This window comes from Ciconia boyciana, chromosome 1 (genome assembly GCF_034638445.1).
Source record: "Ciconia boyciana chromosome 1, ASM3463844v1, whole genome shotgun sequence".
Classification (NCBI taxonomy): Eukaryota; Metazoa; Chordata; class Aves; order Ciconiiformes; family Ciconiidae; genus Ciconia; species Ciconia boyciana.
The window spans coordinates 935382-955516 of record NC_132934.1 but is presented as its reverse complement, the minus strand read 5'-3'; the positions used below and the strand labels follow the sequence as shown (position 1 = coordinate 955516).

At 58.1% G+C, this 20135-nt stretch overlaps 1 protein-coding gene across 4 annotated transcripts in view; it reads right to left on the bottom strand.

The window, feature by feature from the left end:
* Positions 1 to 20135, bottom strand: part of SBF1 (SET binding factor 1) — an 86064-nt gene that overhangs the window by 32507 nt on the left and 33422 nt on the right. For all 4 annotated transcript variants that reach the window (XM_072856315.1, XM_072856322.1, XM_072856331.1 and 1 more), the window contains exon 2: positions 7660 to 7745. In XM_072856315.1, the coding sequence (XP_072712416.1) occupies positions 7660 to 7745 (86 nt within the window). The remainder of the gene's footprint in view (positions 1 to 7659; positions 7746 to 20135) is intronic.

The following is a 20135-nucleotide window of genomic DNA, read 5'->3' as shown; positions in this document are numbered from 1 at the left end:
GCACTCCTCCCTCGGGGCAGGCAGCTGGAAAACACCAGCCCAGGCTGTGCCAACACCGCGCTTCAGGCAGCTCCGAACACAGTTTTACCAGTTTCTGAGGACTTTCCAAACACCCTCCCTGGGCCGGTGGGTAATTCCAGCCAGCGGCCCCAGGACTCCTCCTGAGTTTTGAAGTCTCAAGGGATTTTTCTTTATTTCCTCAGCATCTGCATTTGGCTGCTGAGGAGCTGTGGAAAATTCCCAACGCTTTTGGGTGCTCCCTGAGACAGCTCCCCAGAGCGGGAAAGCTCAGCTCCTCCTGGGGCCCTGGCCCGATGGACTCTGAAGATAAGGCGACTTGAGCAAAACCAGGGATGAGAATAAAGCGGCAACAGGGCCGGACTGGCAGGAAGGGCTGACATACCGCAAAGCTGCAGCAATCGCTGCTCCAGCCCAAACCCGTGCGAATGGAAGCTGGTTTCAACCTGGTGAAGTTTTCCAGCTGTTCACCGCTCTCTGCGCCCACCCCACGCTCCGCGTGCGTGCACACGCTCTGCTGCGCAGACCCTCCTTCTCCTCCCCCCGGCAGCCCGGCGCAGCCGCAGCTCTAAGAGCTGGGCACCAGCCGCAGTGCAAGAGCTCGGCTTTCTTCAGCTGCCCAGGGATGGCAGCGGGAAGGAGGTGAGGCAAAAGCGCTTGGGCAGCTGCTTCCCAGACTCCGCCACGTATGTCCCTGTAAACCTGCGTCCCAGGGCCTCCCCTTTCTGGTGCCGTTTTCAAACCGGGCTGCCTCCTGCCCGGCTCCCCTGTCCGCACGCAGGAGGAAGGTATGGCTCAGCAGCCATCAGGGTAAGTACACAGCATCGCTCTCCCAACAAGAGAGTTCCTCTCCTCCCTGGGCTCCGCAATGAACCCGTAGCTCACCGCTCTGCACAAACATCTCCCGGACGTTGCAGAAGTGACGAGAGCAAAGCGCACAAAGCTGCTGCCCTCGAGGAATTTGCTGCTGGGTCCCACCCAGCACTTCCCGACTGCCGCGTCCTGGTGCAAAGGGATGCACTCCACGACCACAGTGTCAAACCTTCCCTGCGGAGACAGGTACGTACAAGCCAGACGTCGGGGGCCAAGCGTGCTCATCCAGAGGCCCGAGAAATGGAAGTCCAGATCCCCTGGACTGCTCCTCTAGAAGGGAACCCCAGGAGGACATCAACATCACCACCACCGGTGGGCACAGGCTCTGCTCCGCTCCCCGGTCATGCCGTCTTGCGTGCCAAGGAGCCAGAGGCAATTACACTGCCGCTAAACGGGTGCAGGGAAACGACGGCACGACACAAACACGAACACACCTGAGCCTCTTCACTCGGGGTTACACCTGCTCAGGCCAAGGCACGGCTCCACCACCGTCTGCCCCGATGCGCGAGCTGAGCGAGGACCACCAGAGCCCTCGGTCCCACCACGGGAGGTGCAGGAGGCTCCCGACACCCACCTGGGCTCCGAGCACCAAGCCACCCTGGGACTCTTCCCAAGCCACGGGATAAGAAGTCAGCTTGCTAAAAATAGCACCTGCTGGGAGCACGGGTCACTTCAAACCACAGCAGGTGACACTCTGGATCAGGTCATGCCATTTTTAAACTAAGGGAGGGCAGATTTAGACTGGATTTAAGAAAGAAATCTTTTACAGTGAGGGTGGTGAGGCACTGGAACAGGTTGCCCAGAGAGGTGGTCGATGCCCCATCCCTGGAAACATTCCAGGTCAGGTTGGACGGGGCTCTGAGCAACCTGCTCTGGTTAAAGATGTCCCTGCTCTTGCAGGGGGGTTGGACTGGATGGCCTTTAAAGGTCTCTTCCAATCCAAAGCATTCTATGATTCTATGATTCTATGCCGCTGGAGTATGCGGATACACCCTGGCTATGCCCTGGAGTTGCTCGCAGCCCAGTTTGATTGCACCCAATGTGCCCAGTTCGACTGCACTCAATGCTCCTCAGCCGATTTATCCTGCAGAAGTCAACATAAGGCAGCCACATGTTCGTAAAGCACCAGGCACACAGACATCTGACCTCCACAACCATCGCCTCATTTCAAGCTAGATCCTCCAGAAAGGACACGCATCCTCCATGAAAGACGGGTGTAGGTTGGCTGGTGATTAGAACAAGCGTCCTCCAGAAGCAGCTCGACCATGACCGATAGCGGTACCGTGGTGCTCTGCAACACTGAAGGTGCCAGTTAAAGGAAGACAAAACTACGGCCGCCCACGCAGAATTCAATATCTCCATGGACCTGCATGTGCAAGAGGTGAGCTCTTCACCCACGCCTTGCCCGAACTCAGATCCGCGCTGGGAGGATGCTCACCCTGCGCTCGATTCCCCCTCCGCTTGGGCAGACCCAGCACTCCCGGTGGTCTGCCCTCGGGTGCGGTACGACCCGCTGCCCGCACGGCCCACCCGTGCAGCGCAGTGACACAGCACACGCTGCCAGGGCTCCATGCGGCCGGTGGGACGTGCGGGAGCTGCTCCGCACAGCGAGCGTTGCAGCGGCGTCGGTCTCTCCTTCCAGCACATCTCGGTGCCGCTGGGTGCCCACGGAGAACAAGAGCGAGCTGCAGACAGCCAGAAGAGAAGAAAGTCTCGATTCCTACATGAGGGGGGTGTTGATGGAAGCAACTGACCCAAAGGATGCACTGCAGCTCCCCTACAGACCAGCACTGGTGGATGCCCCAGCCGCGCTGCACCGAAGCCTCTCCAGAGCAACAGCCCTTCGTTTGTTTAGAAAAATCCCACAGGAAGGCAGGGCTGCGTGCCGGGCTCTGCAGACACTGCCTAGAGCAGTTTTAGCAACAAAACCAACCTCTCATGACAACATGTGTGCGTGTCTGTCTGAATCACAGAATCGTATAGGTTGGAAAAGACCTTTAAGATCATCGAGTCCAACCGTTAACCTGGTGGTGCCAAGCCCACCACTACACCATGTCCCTAAGCACCTCATCCAAACGGCTTTTAAATACCTCCAGGGATGGGGACTCCACCACTTCCCTGGGCAGCCTGTTCCAATGCTGGACAACCCTTTCAGTGAAGTAAAATTTCCTAATATCCAGTCTAAACCTCCCCTGGCGCAACTTGAGGCCATTTCCTCTCGTTCTATCACTCGTTACCTGGGAGAAGAGACCGACCCCACCTCTCTACACCCTCCTGTCAGGCAGTTGTAGAGAGCGAGGAGGTCTCCCCTCAGCCTCCTTTTCTCCAGGCTGAACAACCCCAGGTCCCTCAGCCGCTCCCCATCAGCCTTGTGCTCCAGACCCTTCCCCAGCTCCGTTGCCCTTCTCTGGACACGCTCCAGCCCCTCAATGTCTCTCTTGGAGTGAGGGGCCCAAAGCTGAACACAGCATTCGAGGTGCGGCCTCACCAGTGCCCAGTACAGGGGCACGATCACTGCCCTACTCCTGCTGGCCACGCTATTCCTGACGCAAGCCAGGATGCCATTGGCTTTCTTGGCCACCTGGGCACACTGCTGGCTCATATTCAGCCGGCTGTTGGCCAACACCCCCAGGTCCTTTTCCACCAGGCGGCTTTCCAGCCACTCCTCCCCAAGCCTGTAGCGTTGCATGGAGTTGTTGTGACCCAAGTGCAGGACCTTGCACTTGGCCTTGTTGCAATCTCATCTGGCAAGCCTTGTTTTCCACAGAGTTGCATGGATCAGCGCTGCTTTACCACCTTTTCTTCTTCCACCAGTTACATCACAGGCCTTTCCCAAGTGTGCAAGGATCGATTTTGCAAGGATCCAGCCTACGATGTCCCAAGACGTCCTCCTGATCATTTATTTCCACCCTGGAAAGCTACGGGAGGGCAACGCAACCCTGCGGCAGAGCCCGCTGCCCGGCAGGAGGGACGACACGCGGAGCCACCGGTCACCAGCGTCCCACTGCATAAGGAGCTGCCTGCTCCGCTCCTGATCAAACCCACGGCGAAGTGTGGCGGCAGCTCTCCTCTCTGCTGAGCAGTGCCGAACGGCCGCTGGCGGGGTGGGCTCGGCTGTTGGCTGCCAACCTCAGGTTCCTCCGCGTCAAAGGTGAAGAAAAGATCTGTTGGTCAAGATGGACGCACCAGAAGAGGCCCCGCTCAGGTACCACCGCCTTAAGAAAGCAAAGCAACAAAGGAAGCTTTTCCGCGAGCAGCAGAGTGCCTTATCGTCCCCTGGAAGTGGAGACCCCTGGTCCAGGCCTGCGGACCCTGCCCCACCAAACCCCCCGGCCAGGGCCAGGACGCAGTGTTCTCCCACGGACACCTCTGCCCAAGCACTCCCGGCAGCCAGGGAGCAAACCTCGTACAGACCTGTGCTCACCTTCACCAAACAAGGATACTGAAGCTGCAAACACACAGGCGATGACCTGCTGGTTGGAAAACAAAAGGAGCTCACGGTTTTATCTCAGAGGGCAGCAGAAACCCTAACACCCTCCGGTGCCCAGGCGCCAGGAGGGAACGCTGGCACATGCTGGCTCGGGTGCCAGCGCGTGCTGGCAGAGGTGAAACGTGTCTGGAGGCTGGGACGTGCCCAGTAGGCACGACGACACGGTCTGCAGTATGCAACAACCATCCACGAGCGGCCTTAGGACACGGGAAATACCGTGCTGTGTTCAGCAGACCCGTGGGATCGTGGTACAGAGGGACGTAAGGACCAGCGCTGCGGGCGGGAGCTGAAAGGGACAGGAGGAATTGCAGTAACCCCCGCCGGAGCAGAGGGAACCAGCGGGCGTAGCACACCGCAGCGCGCACTCGCAGCCACCGGTTTTAGCAGGAATCTCCGTTCCTGTAGCGCACACGCGCCTCGCTGGGTACCACCGCAGGCACTGCAGCCAGTAACCCTCGGAAGCGAGAGCTGTTAGTCGCAGCCTGGAGCGGGGCTCCCCGCCCCGGGTTCACCTGCAGCAGTACCCTGGTTCTCCCGGTCGCCCCAGGGCCCGGAGATCCTGCTCCCGCAGTCTGCCCGCACCAGGCTGGCGAGGGCAACCAGCGCAAGCCACCGTGGGCTCGAGGGCTGCCAGAGGAGATGGCTCCGGCCTGGGAGGGGAGGATGCTGCAACGGAGGAGACACGTTCACATCCTGTGTCTCTCTCCAGAGGAACTTCCATCCATTAAAAGGAGATATTTTTGTTTGGAAATGCTGTCAGACAGCACGCAAGGGCAGAAGCTACAAATTCCTGCTCCCTACACAAACCAGAAAACCTTCTCCCCAAAAAAGCTGTTAAAAAGAAACACAGCAGTGACTGCAATGTAATGTACAACCCAAAATCGCCCAGGTGGGCTCCGTCTCATTTTCAGAAGCTGCCTTAGTTTCAGCCCTACGTGCTGTTCACCCAGGACACCTCCTGACAGCTTGCGGGAAGCCTCGGAGCCACCCCAGCTCCCAGAAGGATGGGGCTCCAACTGTTTAAATTCCAGGGATTTTTTGGCTGGACAGTTTGACCCTTGGGAAAAAAGCAGCTTTCCTCTTTCTTGGGACAGTTCCCAAGTCCCCTGCAGACAACCAGGAAACACTAACCAGAAAAGTAATATATATTTTTGCCTCAGACAAAATAGCACACAGAAGTCCGAAATTGTGCTGCAGTTACGGTGAGCACGCGATAGAAAGACGAGCCTGCCACCGCCGCTGATGCCGGTGACCGGCCACACTTGCTGGCGGGCACGTGGCACGACTTGGCAGCTGCAGCAGTAACTGCCAAAGCCAAGCGCCCGGGACGGGGCAGAGGGATGAGCATGGGGATGAGAGACGTGTCCAGCTCTGACGCCCTCCACTCCACAAGCTGGTTGCTCCGGGCCAGGTGAGGAACACGCCGGCAACTCTCCTTTGTAAGTGCCAGCAGAGCCCCTTGGTTTTCGGTTAGGTGTGACACGAGAGCTTTGGAGGGCACACGACATGAGGTGTCCCGATCAGCCTCCAACAGCCACAGCTCACGTGGAAGTTCTCCAGCACCAGCACACACAAAGATGGAGATGACCGCTGGCTCTGAACGAGGCCACGAAACGTGGGAGGCAGCCGAGAGCAGAACTGAGTCCGGACAGGTGAGTAGGGGAGGCCGCAGATCCACCACGCGGAAAACGAGCATTAAATAGCACAGGAAACTCGCGCAGGCCATGAAACGAGACGCCGGCTGGGCTACCATCCCGCTCAGCTACCCAGAGCCCTGCACGTGGACAGCGCAAGGCAGAGATCCCAGCGTGCGGTGCCCTGAATGCCCGTGACACATCTGCTCTAAGGAAACAAGCTCCCACGGCCGAGGCCATCCTCTCGGTGGGACCTGATGATCCCTATGGGTCCCTTCCAACTTGAGATATTCTGTGATCCTAGTCTATGATTCACTGAAGCCCTGGGGAAGCACAAGGACCTGGAACGCCCTTTGCTACAGCAGGTACCCAGGACTCCCTCAGCCAAAACGCCCCTCGTCGGGGATGCACAAATGCCCTTCGGCGAGTCCTGCTGGCCGGCAACTCAGGCTGAGCCCGTCCAAACAGGGAGGTGCAACCCCTCTGCGCACACCAGCGGAGGCAGAAAGGGCTGGCTGCTCCCGGCGAGGACGGGGGCTCTCGGCTGGCCGGCGTCCCCGCACCGATCGTCACCCACCGGCCTCACAGGCACCGACACCTCCCAGCACAGCAAAGGTACTTGCAAGGCCTCGAGGAGCGGGGTGAGGATAGTCCCAGCACCCTGAGGCTTGTAAGGCAGCAAAGGGACTGCTAAAGCCTCGTCTCTCTTCAGGTTTTGTACTCCACCGTACTTCAGCTGGAAACTGGGAAGAGCTGCAGTGGGGAGGAGGAGAGCAGCTTAGAAGGGGGCTCAGTTTAGCGCTGAAAAGGGGTCTGGACAACCGGCAGCCCAACCCACTCGCTTTCGCTGGCAGCGGAGCTCCAGCTCCTCTCCTTCAGAGCTCCTCAGCAGCAGCACCAATGCAGCAGGGAAGGGTTTGAGAAGAACTTCTACTCAAATTTAGCAACCGAGGAGAACAATCCTATTATCCTTGATTAGTTAAAAGCTGGTTTGTGAAGAACCCACGCAGTGCCAAATTAGGCTGGGTGTGTCACTTTATGGGTATGACCCAGCAATGATCGCAACCTCAAAGGACTCGCAACAGCAGGCAAATGTGTCCGGAGGGCTGGGGCAGGGACCCAGGCCTGCCGGAGGGCGAGCCACTGCCGATACCGCCGGCCCGAGGAGGGGAGCGGTTTGCTCGGTGGAGTGCTTGGGGAGGCCCGACAACGGCAGAGCCCTGCTATTCATGACGGGGCTATTTATACTGACGCTGCATCCCTGCGGCTCCTCTAGGAAGCGTTCCAGCATCCCGAGCAGCTGATCCCAGAGGAGGAGGGGGAGCAAAGCGGCCAGGAGAGGAGCCAGCCCCAGGCAGGGCTTACAGCAGCGACCGCCTCTGGACGGCTCTGCCGCGGCCCGGCTGGGAGGCGGCATGCTGGATCCCGCAGTTTTCCGGAGCTGGAGCTGCGCTGGGGGGCAGGTGGGAACCCCTCTCTCGTGGGCTCCCCCGGTCAGACCCTGCAGCGCCCAGCAAGATGCGTGCACGCAGTGCCATGGTGTCACCTGCCCCGCACGCCGGTCACGCTTCCCTGGGGTCTCGGTCCTGAGGGACAGCATGCTCACCAGCTCGATGCCTCGGTCCCGAGGGACAGCGCACTCACCAGCTCGATGCCTTGGGGAAAGGGGTTGTCCTCCCAGTCCTTCTCCGGGAAACGCTGGAGTATCTGTCCCTGTCCATCCCCGCTCCCTGCAGAGACAAGAAGGGAATTAGAGGGCAGGCAGCAGGTACCCACCGGCATCTCAGCCTCCAGTAACGCCAGGCTGGAAGCAACACCGGGACGCTCTGGCACTGTGTCAGCCCTCCATGGCCACAGGCAGCACAGAAGTGACCCCAGCCCCTTCCACAAACACAGCAGTATGGCAGCACTGCCCTACCAGAAGGAAAAGCAGCAATTGTAATAGAGTCATGAGCAAACAGCTCACGAACTCGTTATCTAAAGGTGCGTAACAGGCAAAGCAGAAGTGCTGCAGATCTCTGGTCAAGTTTAAGCTTCCTTCCTTGTGTTGCTAACACAAGATCGTACACGCAGATTTTGAACTGTAATTCACTGCTCATTATCTACGACGTGGCACTTGACATTTCCCCGAACAATGGCATCATGCTGCTCAGTTTTACTTTTGGGTTCCCCTGAGGCTGCCGTTTCCCCGTGGCTTTACGGCACCCGGAGCCTGCAGCGCTGCTGGGGAGCGCTCCCCCCCACGCCTGCCCACCAGCCCACTCCAACCCAGAGAAAAAACCTGCTCTTCACCCAGATCATGCCCTGATCTAGCTGGCCACGCAAGCACGGAAACTGGCACGCCGGGGAGCGGGCCAGCTCTCCTGGTAGCAGCCGGCTCTTGGGACAGCCTGAAGCAACGGCTAAACCACGCCTGAAACTCAGGCAGCTCCTGCTGTGTTCACAGAGCCTGCAAGGCTGGGGAAGCGCTTCTGCGCTGGCCACGTCCTTTCAGCGACAAAGCTGCTCACGGTAAAACCCTGCTCCAGGGGATCAAGCTGGAGTCTGGGAACTGGAAATCCTGAGAAGGATTTTGCTCCTACCACAGGCTAGGCACAGCCACGAAGGCAAGCAGCCCCTGCAAAGTGGGACCGTCTCAGTCCCTTGTGGAGCTGCCGAGGGATTACTACATCCACTGCATCGTCCCGGGGGACGACTGCCTCTCTTGTCCCTTACAGTAACGCCTGCTGCCTTTGGGAGCACGAGCGCCGCCAGCCTCCCTCTGGCACGGCCAGATTTTGGCCCTGGGACTGCTGACGGGGCCAGGTAACAGGAGGAGCCTCACCAGAAGGCGTGCACCACCGAAGGACTATTTTCGGCACCCAGTCCTGTTTCCACCGCTCCACTTACCACCAGCCAGCCACAGCTGAATTTAGCAGAACAAGGCATCAGAAAAGATGCCACTTATAGTCTGAGGACCAAAATGGAAAGGTCAGTGCCAAGCTGTGAAGAAAACAGCATCAAGCGTCAGGTCGACCAAATCTCCCCCCCCCGTGCTCACACACCACCTCCCCCCCAGACAGGTCCCACACGCTGCCGACAGCGTCAGTCGCTGCAAGGTGCTCACGGCCAAAGGTGTTGAGTAAGACCTGCCTCCTCCGAGCACAAACGACCCAACTCAAGCTCCACAGACAGGAAGAACCCTTTTAGAGACACACGGCAGAATCACAGCTCTCCGACAGCCTGCCCCCGGCGAGCTCCCTTGGACCCGTGCCCTCCACGACGGCTTGCTCCAGCAGTCTTGCCGCGAGTGCAAGTGTCTTCACTTGTGCTCTCTTGGCCGCAAGGGAAAGAGATACGAGATCATCCTCAACACAAACGTAAAATTTACTCTCTCGAGGAGTTGTTTAGAGCAAGGGGAAACTTGACCCCCTGGGTTTTCTCAAACACAAGTGCTGCCACACTATTTAGCGATCTGTGGGCTAGGTACATCCTGATTTTAGCAACTGTCATTAATAGGCAGCCTGACTTACGCATTCTGGCCAGCCAGGCTGCCAGGCGCTTTCCTCAGCTACTCCTTAGGCGGCCTGATCCTCGCCTTCCTCCTTCCCATCATTCAACACACGCAGCGTCCAAGCTGCTCGCTGGCCGTATCAGGCTGTCCCATCAGCGTGCCCCTTCCTGCGGAGGGGAGCCGGACCAGCCCTGCCAATTCTTCTGCCGTCCCCAGCCAAGATGCCTGGGAAAGCACGTGTGCCTGCGAATGTCGGCCTTCACGCAGCTGCTTCGCTTCTCGTCTTCCTTCCTGCCTCCTCCTGCCGCTGCGCTGCAAAAAGGCCGGCACGACTTAAGGTGACACCTGGCCACTGTTCCTGGGGCAGCCTGTTATGGTCTAAATTAGCGTTAAGCTATATTGGGAAGTTTATGAGATGTTATCATAATACAGGAAATTCTAAATAAGCAAAAAGTTAAACACTCAGCTGACACAACAGAACCAGATGACCTTAACTCTCGGGCAGGCCAGCGGCGGTGAGCGCTGGCACGCTGGGGACGCTCTCTGGGAACGCACGGTTCTCAGTCCAGCGGGGTCACGGCCAAGCGAGAGACTCCCCATCGCTTCACTCGCTCGCAGTGTCTCTTAAGTGACGTGACAAGAGGAGCTTGGAGCGAACATCCCGGAGAAAGACTAAGGCAGGACTCCATCTCCCGGGACCCCAAGCCACGTTTCCAGCGTGTTTCCAGTCCCCTGCAGAGAGGTGTCCACCTCCCCTGGAAAACTCACCCAGCAACTGCCCACCAGCTCGCAGGAAAGCAGCTGCAGGGTTGTGCTGATTTACAGCAAGCTCCACGGTAGCCGGCACAAAGGCGTCGCCGTCCCGGCCGCCCAGCACAGGTGATCCCCGTCTGTGCCCCAGCAGCCGGGCTCCTGTTCCAGGGAAGCCGCAGGGTCTGGCCAACGGGGAACCCAACCGCACAGCAGCTTCTCCAGCCGCTTCAGGGGCTGGACCTTCTCTGTGGAGCCTGCTGCGATGACGGAGTGAGGAGAGTCACAGGAGAAGTGAATTTTCATGTGTGTTTTAGGCAAAGGATCTCGTTTGGAACAAGTCCTTTTCCAACACTCATACCTGAAGCCCTCTGCTCTCAACAGTGAGGTTACTGAAAGCACGGGAGGGTGTTTCGCCAGGCAACACGGTGGAACCCAAACAGTCAACCTCAAGGAATCAGTCCTCCTGCAGGCTCAGACACGACTGCCACACCCCCGAACCTTGAAAATTCGGTATGATATAATACAGAGGAACGCAAAGCTCGCATGTCCTCAGCACATGAGCAAGAGGTGCTTCAGCCTTCCTTCACCCCTGGCTTCCAGCACGAGGCTGGGGGCTTGCCTAGCTCTGCCGGGAGAGAGCGGGGGGATCGTTTCAAACATGGAAATGTTTTGGCAGCTCATCCCAGGTGCAGGGAGATGGACCTCAACTTCAGCATTGAAGTGTCATTAGCAGAGGCTTCCAAGAGCTGCTCAGTATCTCAAAGCAGAAATTATTTAAAAACTTTAGCTGTTTTAAAGCATCATCAAGTACTTTATGCTACAAAGCACCGACCATTGTTACTAAGGTGGCTTCCTGCAAAACAGTATTAACCCACAAGGCACGACGCCATGAAAGGCAACCTGCAAGGGGACCTGAAGTTTCTGCCAAGAGCACTTACTGCTAAGATCTGCGATAAGCGATGCAACGTACGCAAACCATGCCTGCAAGCCTGCTCCATCAGACGCAAAGCAGGCACCAAGCCCTGGACTACGGAGCAGGTCGCTAATGGTGCTCCTGGAACAAGCAACAATCCACACAACCCTCGCAGGGCTGCGAGCGGTATCAAACAGTGGTTGGGCAACTACCCCGCAAGAAGGACGAGCTATTGCATCAACCAGCGCTTTGGCCTGACTAACCTGCCAGCACATCCCTCAGCAACTACCTGCAAAGCGAGGTGGTGGCTCCTGGCACGAGGGCACGGGAGCGCAGTTGCCAAGTGCTGGCCAGCGAGAAACAGGGCATTGCACAGAGTCTGGAAGAAAACAAGCACTGTCTTTAGAGAAGTCCCGTGCAAGAGATTCTCACCCAAAATGTGCAGGCTGTATTTCTTACAAACCAGCACCTGACTACCCAGGATGGCTGGAATTAACAAACAAAACCACTGCATTCAGCTGCTGTGACGAACTGTGATGAGATCGGGTCGGGAACGATGTGATGTGCAGAGCGAGGTGCAGGAGGCTCTGGCCGGCTCCACGCTCCCCCTCTGCAGCTTTCCAGAGTGACGGGGAGCAGCACATCCTCGCTGCAGTCCATCAAAGCTGAACCCAAGCCAGATCACGCTTCAGCACCTGGCTGCATGACGCCTGTGACAAGAAAGCAAAGGCAGGAAGCTCGCCCGGTTCATGCCTGCCCAGCAAACAGGAAAGGTCTGCCAGGGGCGAGAGAGCCAGCAGTCCAAGGCTGCAATCTCTACAAAGCTTCGACAGGCATCGACGGCTCCTCGGGACATGCCTAGCTGCTCAGCTGCAGGCTGTGCTTCAGACTGGCAGGCAGACGGCTTGTTGTGGGACAGAGGACTGCAAACGCTGCGGTCTGACCTGCAAATGCACAGCAGCATGTGCTGATCGCACGGGAGCTGCAGGCTGCTCTGCAGGCAACCCTCATATCCCACACCCCAACCCACAAAACTATCAAACCGTGGGTGACAAGCTACTGTAGCTCTTCCAGTCATCGTGAAGAGCTACGTCCCCCTTCCCCATACCTCACTTCTCTTCCTCTGTATGATGAAATTCACTTTTTAGGGAAAAATAATTCAACAGCTTAAAAAGAAAAAGGGAAAAAGCCCATACAATTTCAGTCAATAACTTCCAGCTCTCCCAAGCGGAGACAAACAGGAGACAAGCTGCAGCCGCAACGGCTCCTGGAGGACATCTCAGCAGGATCCTGCCCTGGCCAGGAGAGCATCCTCATGGGGACGGACACCTGCCTACAGCCCAACGGCTCCCACCGAGCTCCGAGAGCTGCGCGGTTCTCCTCTCAAGCATGACAACCAGGAAATACAATTTTATTTTTCACTCTAACATCCACACCTGCTGTTTCGCTTTCAGATATAACCGTTACAGGCCAAGTCATCACTGGCTCTTATTTCCCTTGCTCTGCCCGTCACGCCTCACCCCAAAAGAGCAGTTCCAGAGGCAGGCTCCAGACAAAACCCCTTGTCCTTCTCATTTCTTTCATTCTCAGTACGAGAAGCACCTTTGAGATCTTCCCTAGTTGTAGGACCTTCACATCTAGGCTTCAGTGTTCATCCCACTGGCCTCAGTGTTTCCTACGAGAAGACTTATCACGCTGACCTGACGAGAAAGGCAGGACTACCGCTCCGCACTCCTGATGACTGGGAGTCATCACCTGCAGGAGTGGAGAAGCTGGGATATTCTAGCCCATGGATATCAGCTCCTCCTTCCTGGAGAGCAGGGACAAGCTTTGGGGGATTTGTAAAACAAGAGAGAGAGAGAAAGGCAGAAGCAGGGATTCAGAACTGAGCCCAGCGAGCCATCCTCGTCCTAGAGACTGAAGTCCTCCCCCCATCCCACCAAACCCACCGCACCGGCGGGCACAGCAGCCCCAGAACAACACGACGAGTGTCTGCTCGGAGGACAATAACTGCACTGTTCCCTCATTACATATTTATGAAAGGAGCACGAAGAATGGCTTTTCTATGGAGGAAAACAAAAGGGCTGTGTGCGGGGCTGGCGGGGCCGGGGCTGGCCCGCTCCTCCTGGCCACCGCGGCAGCCCTACGTCTGCCACCGTCCCGAGCCCTCCCCTGGGGAAAGCCCACCCGCCCCAAACCGACCGAGCGGACTGCCCTCGTCCCCGCACGCCGGCCACGAGCAACGTCCCCTGGCATGGGAGGAGACGCCCCTGTCCCCGCCACGCCATGCCGTGCCACCCCGGCAGCACCGACGGCGGCCAGCAGCACCGTGGGGTGCCATCCACCCGTGCGGACGCCCCAGGGGGCACAGCCGGCGGGGGAGAGGGGTCGTTTTGCTGCCACGTATATATGAAGTGGCACTTACTGGACTCCCACTGACCCCTCCAGCTCCCCCCAGAAGACCAAGTCCCGGCTGCAGGCACGGCCGCCTTTTCTGTCGGCACGGGGGGGCCAGCAAGCCAGATGAGTAAATAATCCAGCCAAATAAATAATCCACTCGTGCTTCTTCATGTTTTAGTGCAATTTCAGGGGACAGGAAACTTGGGAAGAGACAAAGCTCGACCCTTTCCCAGACTGCAGGAACGCCAGATGCCTGCGCAGCAGCCGAGCCCCCGGCACCTCGCACACAGCCACAGACCGGCGGCAGATTTGAACCAGCCGATACAGAACACGCGCCTGGCAGCAAGTCTGCAGGACAGGAGCAGGATGACACAGAAACTTCCAGCTCTTACAAAGGTCCTTTTGACGGTATTTAAGGCAAAAGTCTCTACAAAGAGACAAAGTTGCACCCAGAACACCAATTCCTGTCCTGAGTACATTAAGAAAAAAAATTAGGGAAAAAATGAACTCATTCTGTGTTTAATGATCGCCTTGGTGATGTTTGAGGACGTGTTCGACTGTCTATAAACACAAGATGATAATGATCAGAAGGACAAACAGTTTGGGATGGGACTGAATGCAGAACTGGGTGGTGAAGCAAACCGTCTACATGCAACTCCAATTAAAACATGACCAACTCGTTGGGAAAGTTCCTTACACCGATGGAACACCTCCCAAAGGCAGGCAAAATACCCCTTTCTCGGGTCACTCACTCCCAGATAAAACATCCTCGAGAAGAGTCAGTGGCAACGTCATTGCCCGGCCGGCGTGGGGTCGTGAGGACCCCCTTGTGTTTCCCAGCACAGCACTTCCACAGAAAGTCACGACTCTCGGAGGTTCTTCTGGATGAGCCGCTTAGTAATGAGATGTTTATAGAAAAGCTAAAATTAAAGCCTCTGAAGAACTGGACGGCGTTGTTCTCCGTTACAGAGCTCTTCATCGTTCTATTTTCACACCATTCCTTCCCCGGGCCCCTGCTCCCGAGCTGTCATTACCTTCCTCAAACCTGTTCTTACTTACTCTCAAATTAAGGCCGAGAAGTGTCGGCGAGACACCCCATCTCCCCCCAGCCGGCGGGTGCATGGCACCGGCCCGGCGAGCAGGCAGAGCCGGCAGCCTGGTGAGCAGGCAGCCTCGTGAGAAGGCAGAGCGGGCAGCCTGGTGAGCAGGCAGCCTGGTGAGCAGGCAGCCCGGCGAGCAGGCAGAGCGGGCAGCCCGGCAAGCAGGCAGCCCGACAAGCAGGCAGAGTGGGCAGCCCGGCGAGCAGGCAGAGCGGGCAGCCCGGCGAGCAGGCAGCATGGCAAGCAGGCAGAGCCGGCAGCCCGGCGAGCAGGCAGCCCAGGGGCAGCTGGGGACCAGACCCCCCGGGGCAGCACCACGGCGTCAGGAGCCAGCGGGGCAGGACCAGGACCTGCGAGGTGCAAACTCGCCGGGGTCGGGCACGCTGGCAAACCCCTGCGGGGCAAGGAGTCGTGGCTGGAAAACCCCGGGAGTCCCTGTGGGCCCGCGGGGACACGGAGCCGGTCGCTCTCCTGTGGAGAGGTCCGCTCGGATCTCCCAACAAGGTGGAAGCCGCTGCTCTGGCCCAAGCACGATGCTTTCAGGGTGACACTCGGCTGCCTCGACACATGCCCCAGAGTAAACAGATGAACAGGTCAGGAAAGGTCCTGGGATCCGGGGCCAGGCCGGTGCGGGAGGGACCAGCTCGGCAGGACCCGTTCGGCACGAAATAAATCGTCCTGGGCAGGGAGCTGGAGGGAAAGATTTACTACCGTCTATGAAAGAAACCGCAGATTTGGAGACTAGGCACGGTATATGCTGATACGGAGTGTCACTCCTTTGTAAAGCTTTACTGTTCCTTGAGCAGATGCCAAGAGGAGAGTTGTATTTATCTTTAGAAACATTAAGGCATAAGAGGAAGTAATAAAAAAAAAAAAAATATCCATCTGTTTCCGAGAGCTCGTCCCAGGAAAGTGCTGTTTGGGGCCTGGAGGGTTACTGGCAGGGAGACAGAGATAAGCGTTTTACAGCTGCCTACCACTTGTTCACCCATAGCCATTTCTGGAAATGCTCCCTGCCAGTGCATAACAGGAAGCCTTTCGTAAATACCTCGGGCTTGACACGATCAGCAGAGCCTCCACACAAACACAGGGCCCCTAGTCCACCCAAGCCACCACGCACACCGTGCCTCGGTCACCGCCGGCTGCTGGGGAGGGCACCTGCTCCTCCCAGCCCGCATCCGGACGCAGAGGTCCCTTCGGAGGAGCCCTCCACGAAAACGGTCCCGAGCCACGACAGCCCAGGAGCTGCTTTCGGGCATAAACACGCTGCAAAATCAAGAGCTGCAAGGTGACAGTGCCAGCCGCTTGGACGGAGAAGGCAAGATGGGTGTCGGGGGGTTCCTCCAAACCAGGAGGGAGCAGGAGCGATGCGGAGCTATGGAAGCTGCTGGGAGCAGCACCCTCCTCCACCCAGTGCCACCAACTGAAAACGCTCGCGTGAACTTTGGCTTTTCTCTTCTCTTGAGGGAAGAACTGGCTCCAGACAGCAGGTCCTTGCTGCTCGAGCTGTGTGCTCCACCTGAAGCCGGGAGGTGACGGCCTCACGCCCTGAGGCAGGGGAGGTGTGGGGTGACCGGGCACAGACTCCCCATCCTGCTCCTGCAAACGCTGCGAGGCCCTCCCTTAATCTAACCTCTCTGAAAATAGCTTCGCCCGGCTTATACTTTGCAGGCTGGTTAGATTTGCGACAGAACTCCCAAATCTCTACAAACCACAACTTGAAAGCCACCGGTTTAGGGAAAGTAAGAAAAGGAGAATCCAGTTTGCCAAAAAGCAAGACGAAGTTGTACCCCGGCCCTGCACCTGTGCTGCAGAGGGAATCCCCCACCCAGCACCAACGCTCCAACCCCCAGCGTCTGCAAATGCCTCCCTGGAAGGGCCGAGAGCAGCAGCAAAGTGTCAGACCTTACCCAGGGGCCTGCAGAGCACTCATGGTCCTCAACCGGGGGAAACGCTTCCTGACCCTGACTGCCCCGCTCCGGCACTCTCCATTCACCGTGGCCTCACTGAGGTGGAAATGGTGGTTCCTAGTGCAAGCAAAGCACTCCGAACGATGAGACCACCTGACACAGGGCATCTTACAAACACAGATTCACTTGTCCAAAAAAATAGAAAAAAAAAAAATCATGGTTGTCAACGTCCCACAACTGTCATTGGGCATCTGAAGATTGTCTCAAGTACCGCTTCCTCGGTGGAGCATCCTCGGAGCAGGAGGATAGCTGTGCGGAGTGGCACACCACAGCAGGCACGCCTTGGCGGCTGGGCAGCGAGCACGGGCCGGGACACCCCAGGCAGCTCTGATGGTGACACACTCGCCGCACCGAGATACACCAGGACAACTTTCATCTCCTCCGCGCGCTGCCGCCGATGCTCGCGCGGCTGGGCTGAACGCGTGCTGTGCCGGCTCAAGCATCTGCAGTTGTGGGAAGCAGCTCTGCCTGATCTAGATCAAATATCCAGATCCAGACCAAACGCTGAGCACGCCAGTGCTCCTCCAGCTCCGGGGCTGTGAGATACCGGGCACCACTGAGCAGCTGGAGGGACAATACGGATCGGCAGGGACGGTTTCGGAAAGCACCCTTTCCTTGGCAACGAGCACGTTTGTGGGCCTCCAACAAATTCCTCGCGCGGGGTGAGCCTCACTGCTTTGGGTGCCCTCCCAGCGCTGCCTTGCGGGCGTTCGAGGTGGAGAAAGGTTTCAGAGCGGCGTGGAGAGGAGAGCAAGGCACAGCTGCTGGGAGTCAGTTACGGCTTCAGCCGGGGGTACGGGGCCGTGGGGGCTCCGGCAGGGAGAAAGTTCTCTTCTCCAATTATTTACCATAATAGGTATTTTCAGTGCAGACCAGCTGATACTTGGGGGATACAAATCTCATGATTTACCCGTGCTCCTTATCAAACACTCCACCATCCACTTCAGAGCAGAGCTGCCCTCACTGCTGCCCCTCAAGCCATGCACGAACTGAAAGGACAGCGGCTGGGGCAGTACACTCGTGTCTGAGCTGGGGCAGCGGGGGAGGACCCCGTCTGCTCAAAAACTACGCCCGCTCCAAGCGGCAATCACTAACAAATCCACTAACAAGCCTTGTTAGCGAGGCATTAAGTTTGACCTCACCCTTCCCCGGCGCAGAGCAGCACGAACCCAGAAAGAGGAAGCGACAGTACGTGCCAGCGTCACCTTAATTATCTTTTTTTACCCCACTTCCTCCTCACCCCGGAGAGGCTGCGGTGCAATGCTGGGCGCTGAAGAGTGGGCACAGCAGCCGAACGAGCTCAGCGGAGCTGCAAGGGGTGCTCAGCGGCACGGGATGCTCCATCCATCCCCTTCCCTGCTCTCCCCGGCGCCCGCGGATCGATGCCTGGAGCTGGGGCTGCGCAGGGCACATCAGCTCTCCTGCCCACGCGCCTTGTCGTGGAAGCTGTGGCATTAAGTTGAATATAGGAGCAGCGTGAGAGTCAGAACAGTCATAAAAGGCTGTGTTAGACATCCTGCTGCTGTCTGGAGGCGAAGGGGCTGCAGGGCCCAGTAGATGCAGGGTTACTCATATGAAATAAGCCCAAAATGCGAGCGTCTCCTTTCCAATACAGACTAAGCAACGAGAAGATTTTAGACTGACACGGTGCCAGCACACGTGGCTCCCGAGCGCACCGGTGCTTCAGGTATACTGGGTCATAACGCGAGAGGAGACCTCGCTGCGTACAACCTAATTCAGTCCTTCCGTGTTTACAACAACACACAGGTTACAAAGCCCCATGTCTGAAATGGCATCAGGTTCCACAATTAACCAGAGGTTTTTCTGAGGAACTGACGGGGTGTTTGGATGCAGCCCAGGGCTCAGGCTGATCCAAGCAGCCAGGCAGCACCGCCGGCTGCAACCACATCCCCGACTCAGCCAGAGAACAGGCTCACGGCACCGCACGGGACATGCCCGTCATCAGCCCCACAGCCCAGACCTTCTTCCTGCATCAAAAATAACACCTTGCCGAGCTAGATGGGACGGCACCGAGAGCCGTGGCTGGTGCAGCAGCCAGGGCAGACGCTGCTGCTCAAACCCTCCTGGGAGGAGGGGACCCAGCACCCGTCGGGAGCTCTGCGCTAGAAAGCGACTGGGTCTGGATGCAGGGACAGAGCTGGTTTTCCCTGCCCCAGTTTTGGCATCCCTTCCTCTCTGCCGCCGCGGGCAGGGACAGAGCTCCCGCCCGGCCAGCCCGACTGCAGCCAGCGGAGCCGTCCCACCGAGCGGCACCACGGTAATCCCCGGCCGTCACACGCAGGCACAGAGCAAACAGCGCGGCCCACGCACGGCTCCACGGGCGCATGGCGGGGCATGGGGAGAGCTGCTAAAAGCGTTTTGGGGAGGAACCTGTTCTATTTTTACCTGATGCCAAATTCCAGTTACTTCCCAGGGGAGCTATTAGCCAGCTCCACTGGCACCCTGTCCCGATAATTACAGGGCCACGCCACCAACATTTACCCAAGGCCTAAAAACAGCACGTGCTGTGCTGATGGCTCCTCCTGCCCCGCCACAGCCCGGCAGCGCCAGTGGGGACCCGCCGGTCCCTCCAGAAACCCACTCTGGCCATGCGACAGGACACGGTGGCTGGGCACACCCCAGCTCACGGAGCAGCTGCCGGGATACGATGCACCTCCGCGACCCACCGATATTTTCAGTCTTAAGCTTTGGACCTTACAGCCCTGCTGGCAGCGTGGGCTTTCGAGCGCTCCAGCCCACTGTGCATAGAGGCCTCGGGGAGAATCACAGAAAGCAGCGTATTCACCTCAAAAACCATAAGGGAGCTGGGCACATCCCGAAACGCAGCACACCGTTCCTTTCCAGCTGAGCCGTGCAGGGCATAGACGGACGTGCCGACTTGCCGGGTCCTCAGCCCAGGATCACAGCTCCAGGGCATCAAAGCGCATCTCTGGCAGGAGTAATCCAGTGCCAAACAGCAAATTTGAAGTTTTAACCAAGTCCAAGCGCTTCAGCGCGATTCAAGGCTCAGTGTTAGACACCCCGTAGTCACGCGCTTGTGATGAACGCTACAGCGTAGACATTACAGCTTTCCCACTCATCACGAGGATTTCAGCTCGTGCATTCAACCGAGCTCCGTTCGCTTTCCACCCTCGCTGCCAAGGTCCCTCGCACAGGGCAGCATCCCCGGCCGTGCCCTCCCGGGCGGGAGCGAGCACAGCTCCACCACCGCCTCTGCCACGACACTGCCCCGGCCAGCCAGGCCCCAAGGATCCTGCCCCGAGGATCCCGCCACAGCTCCTCGCGCCTGCGCCAGGGCAGACAGCACGTGCTGTCGGGGCACAAAAGCCACCACCAGTACAACAGCCACCCCTGCACAGAGCTCTGGCCCCACAGCGTAGCTCCGGGCAGGAGGAGCACATCCTGTTCAGCTCAGCACCGGACGGCTCAGTGCCGTAACGCCCCGACTGTCGGCAGGTCCCATCCGCACG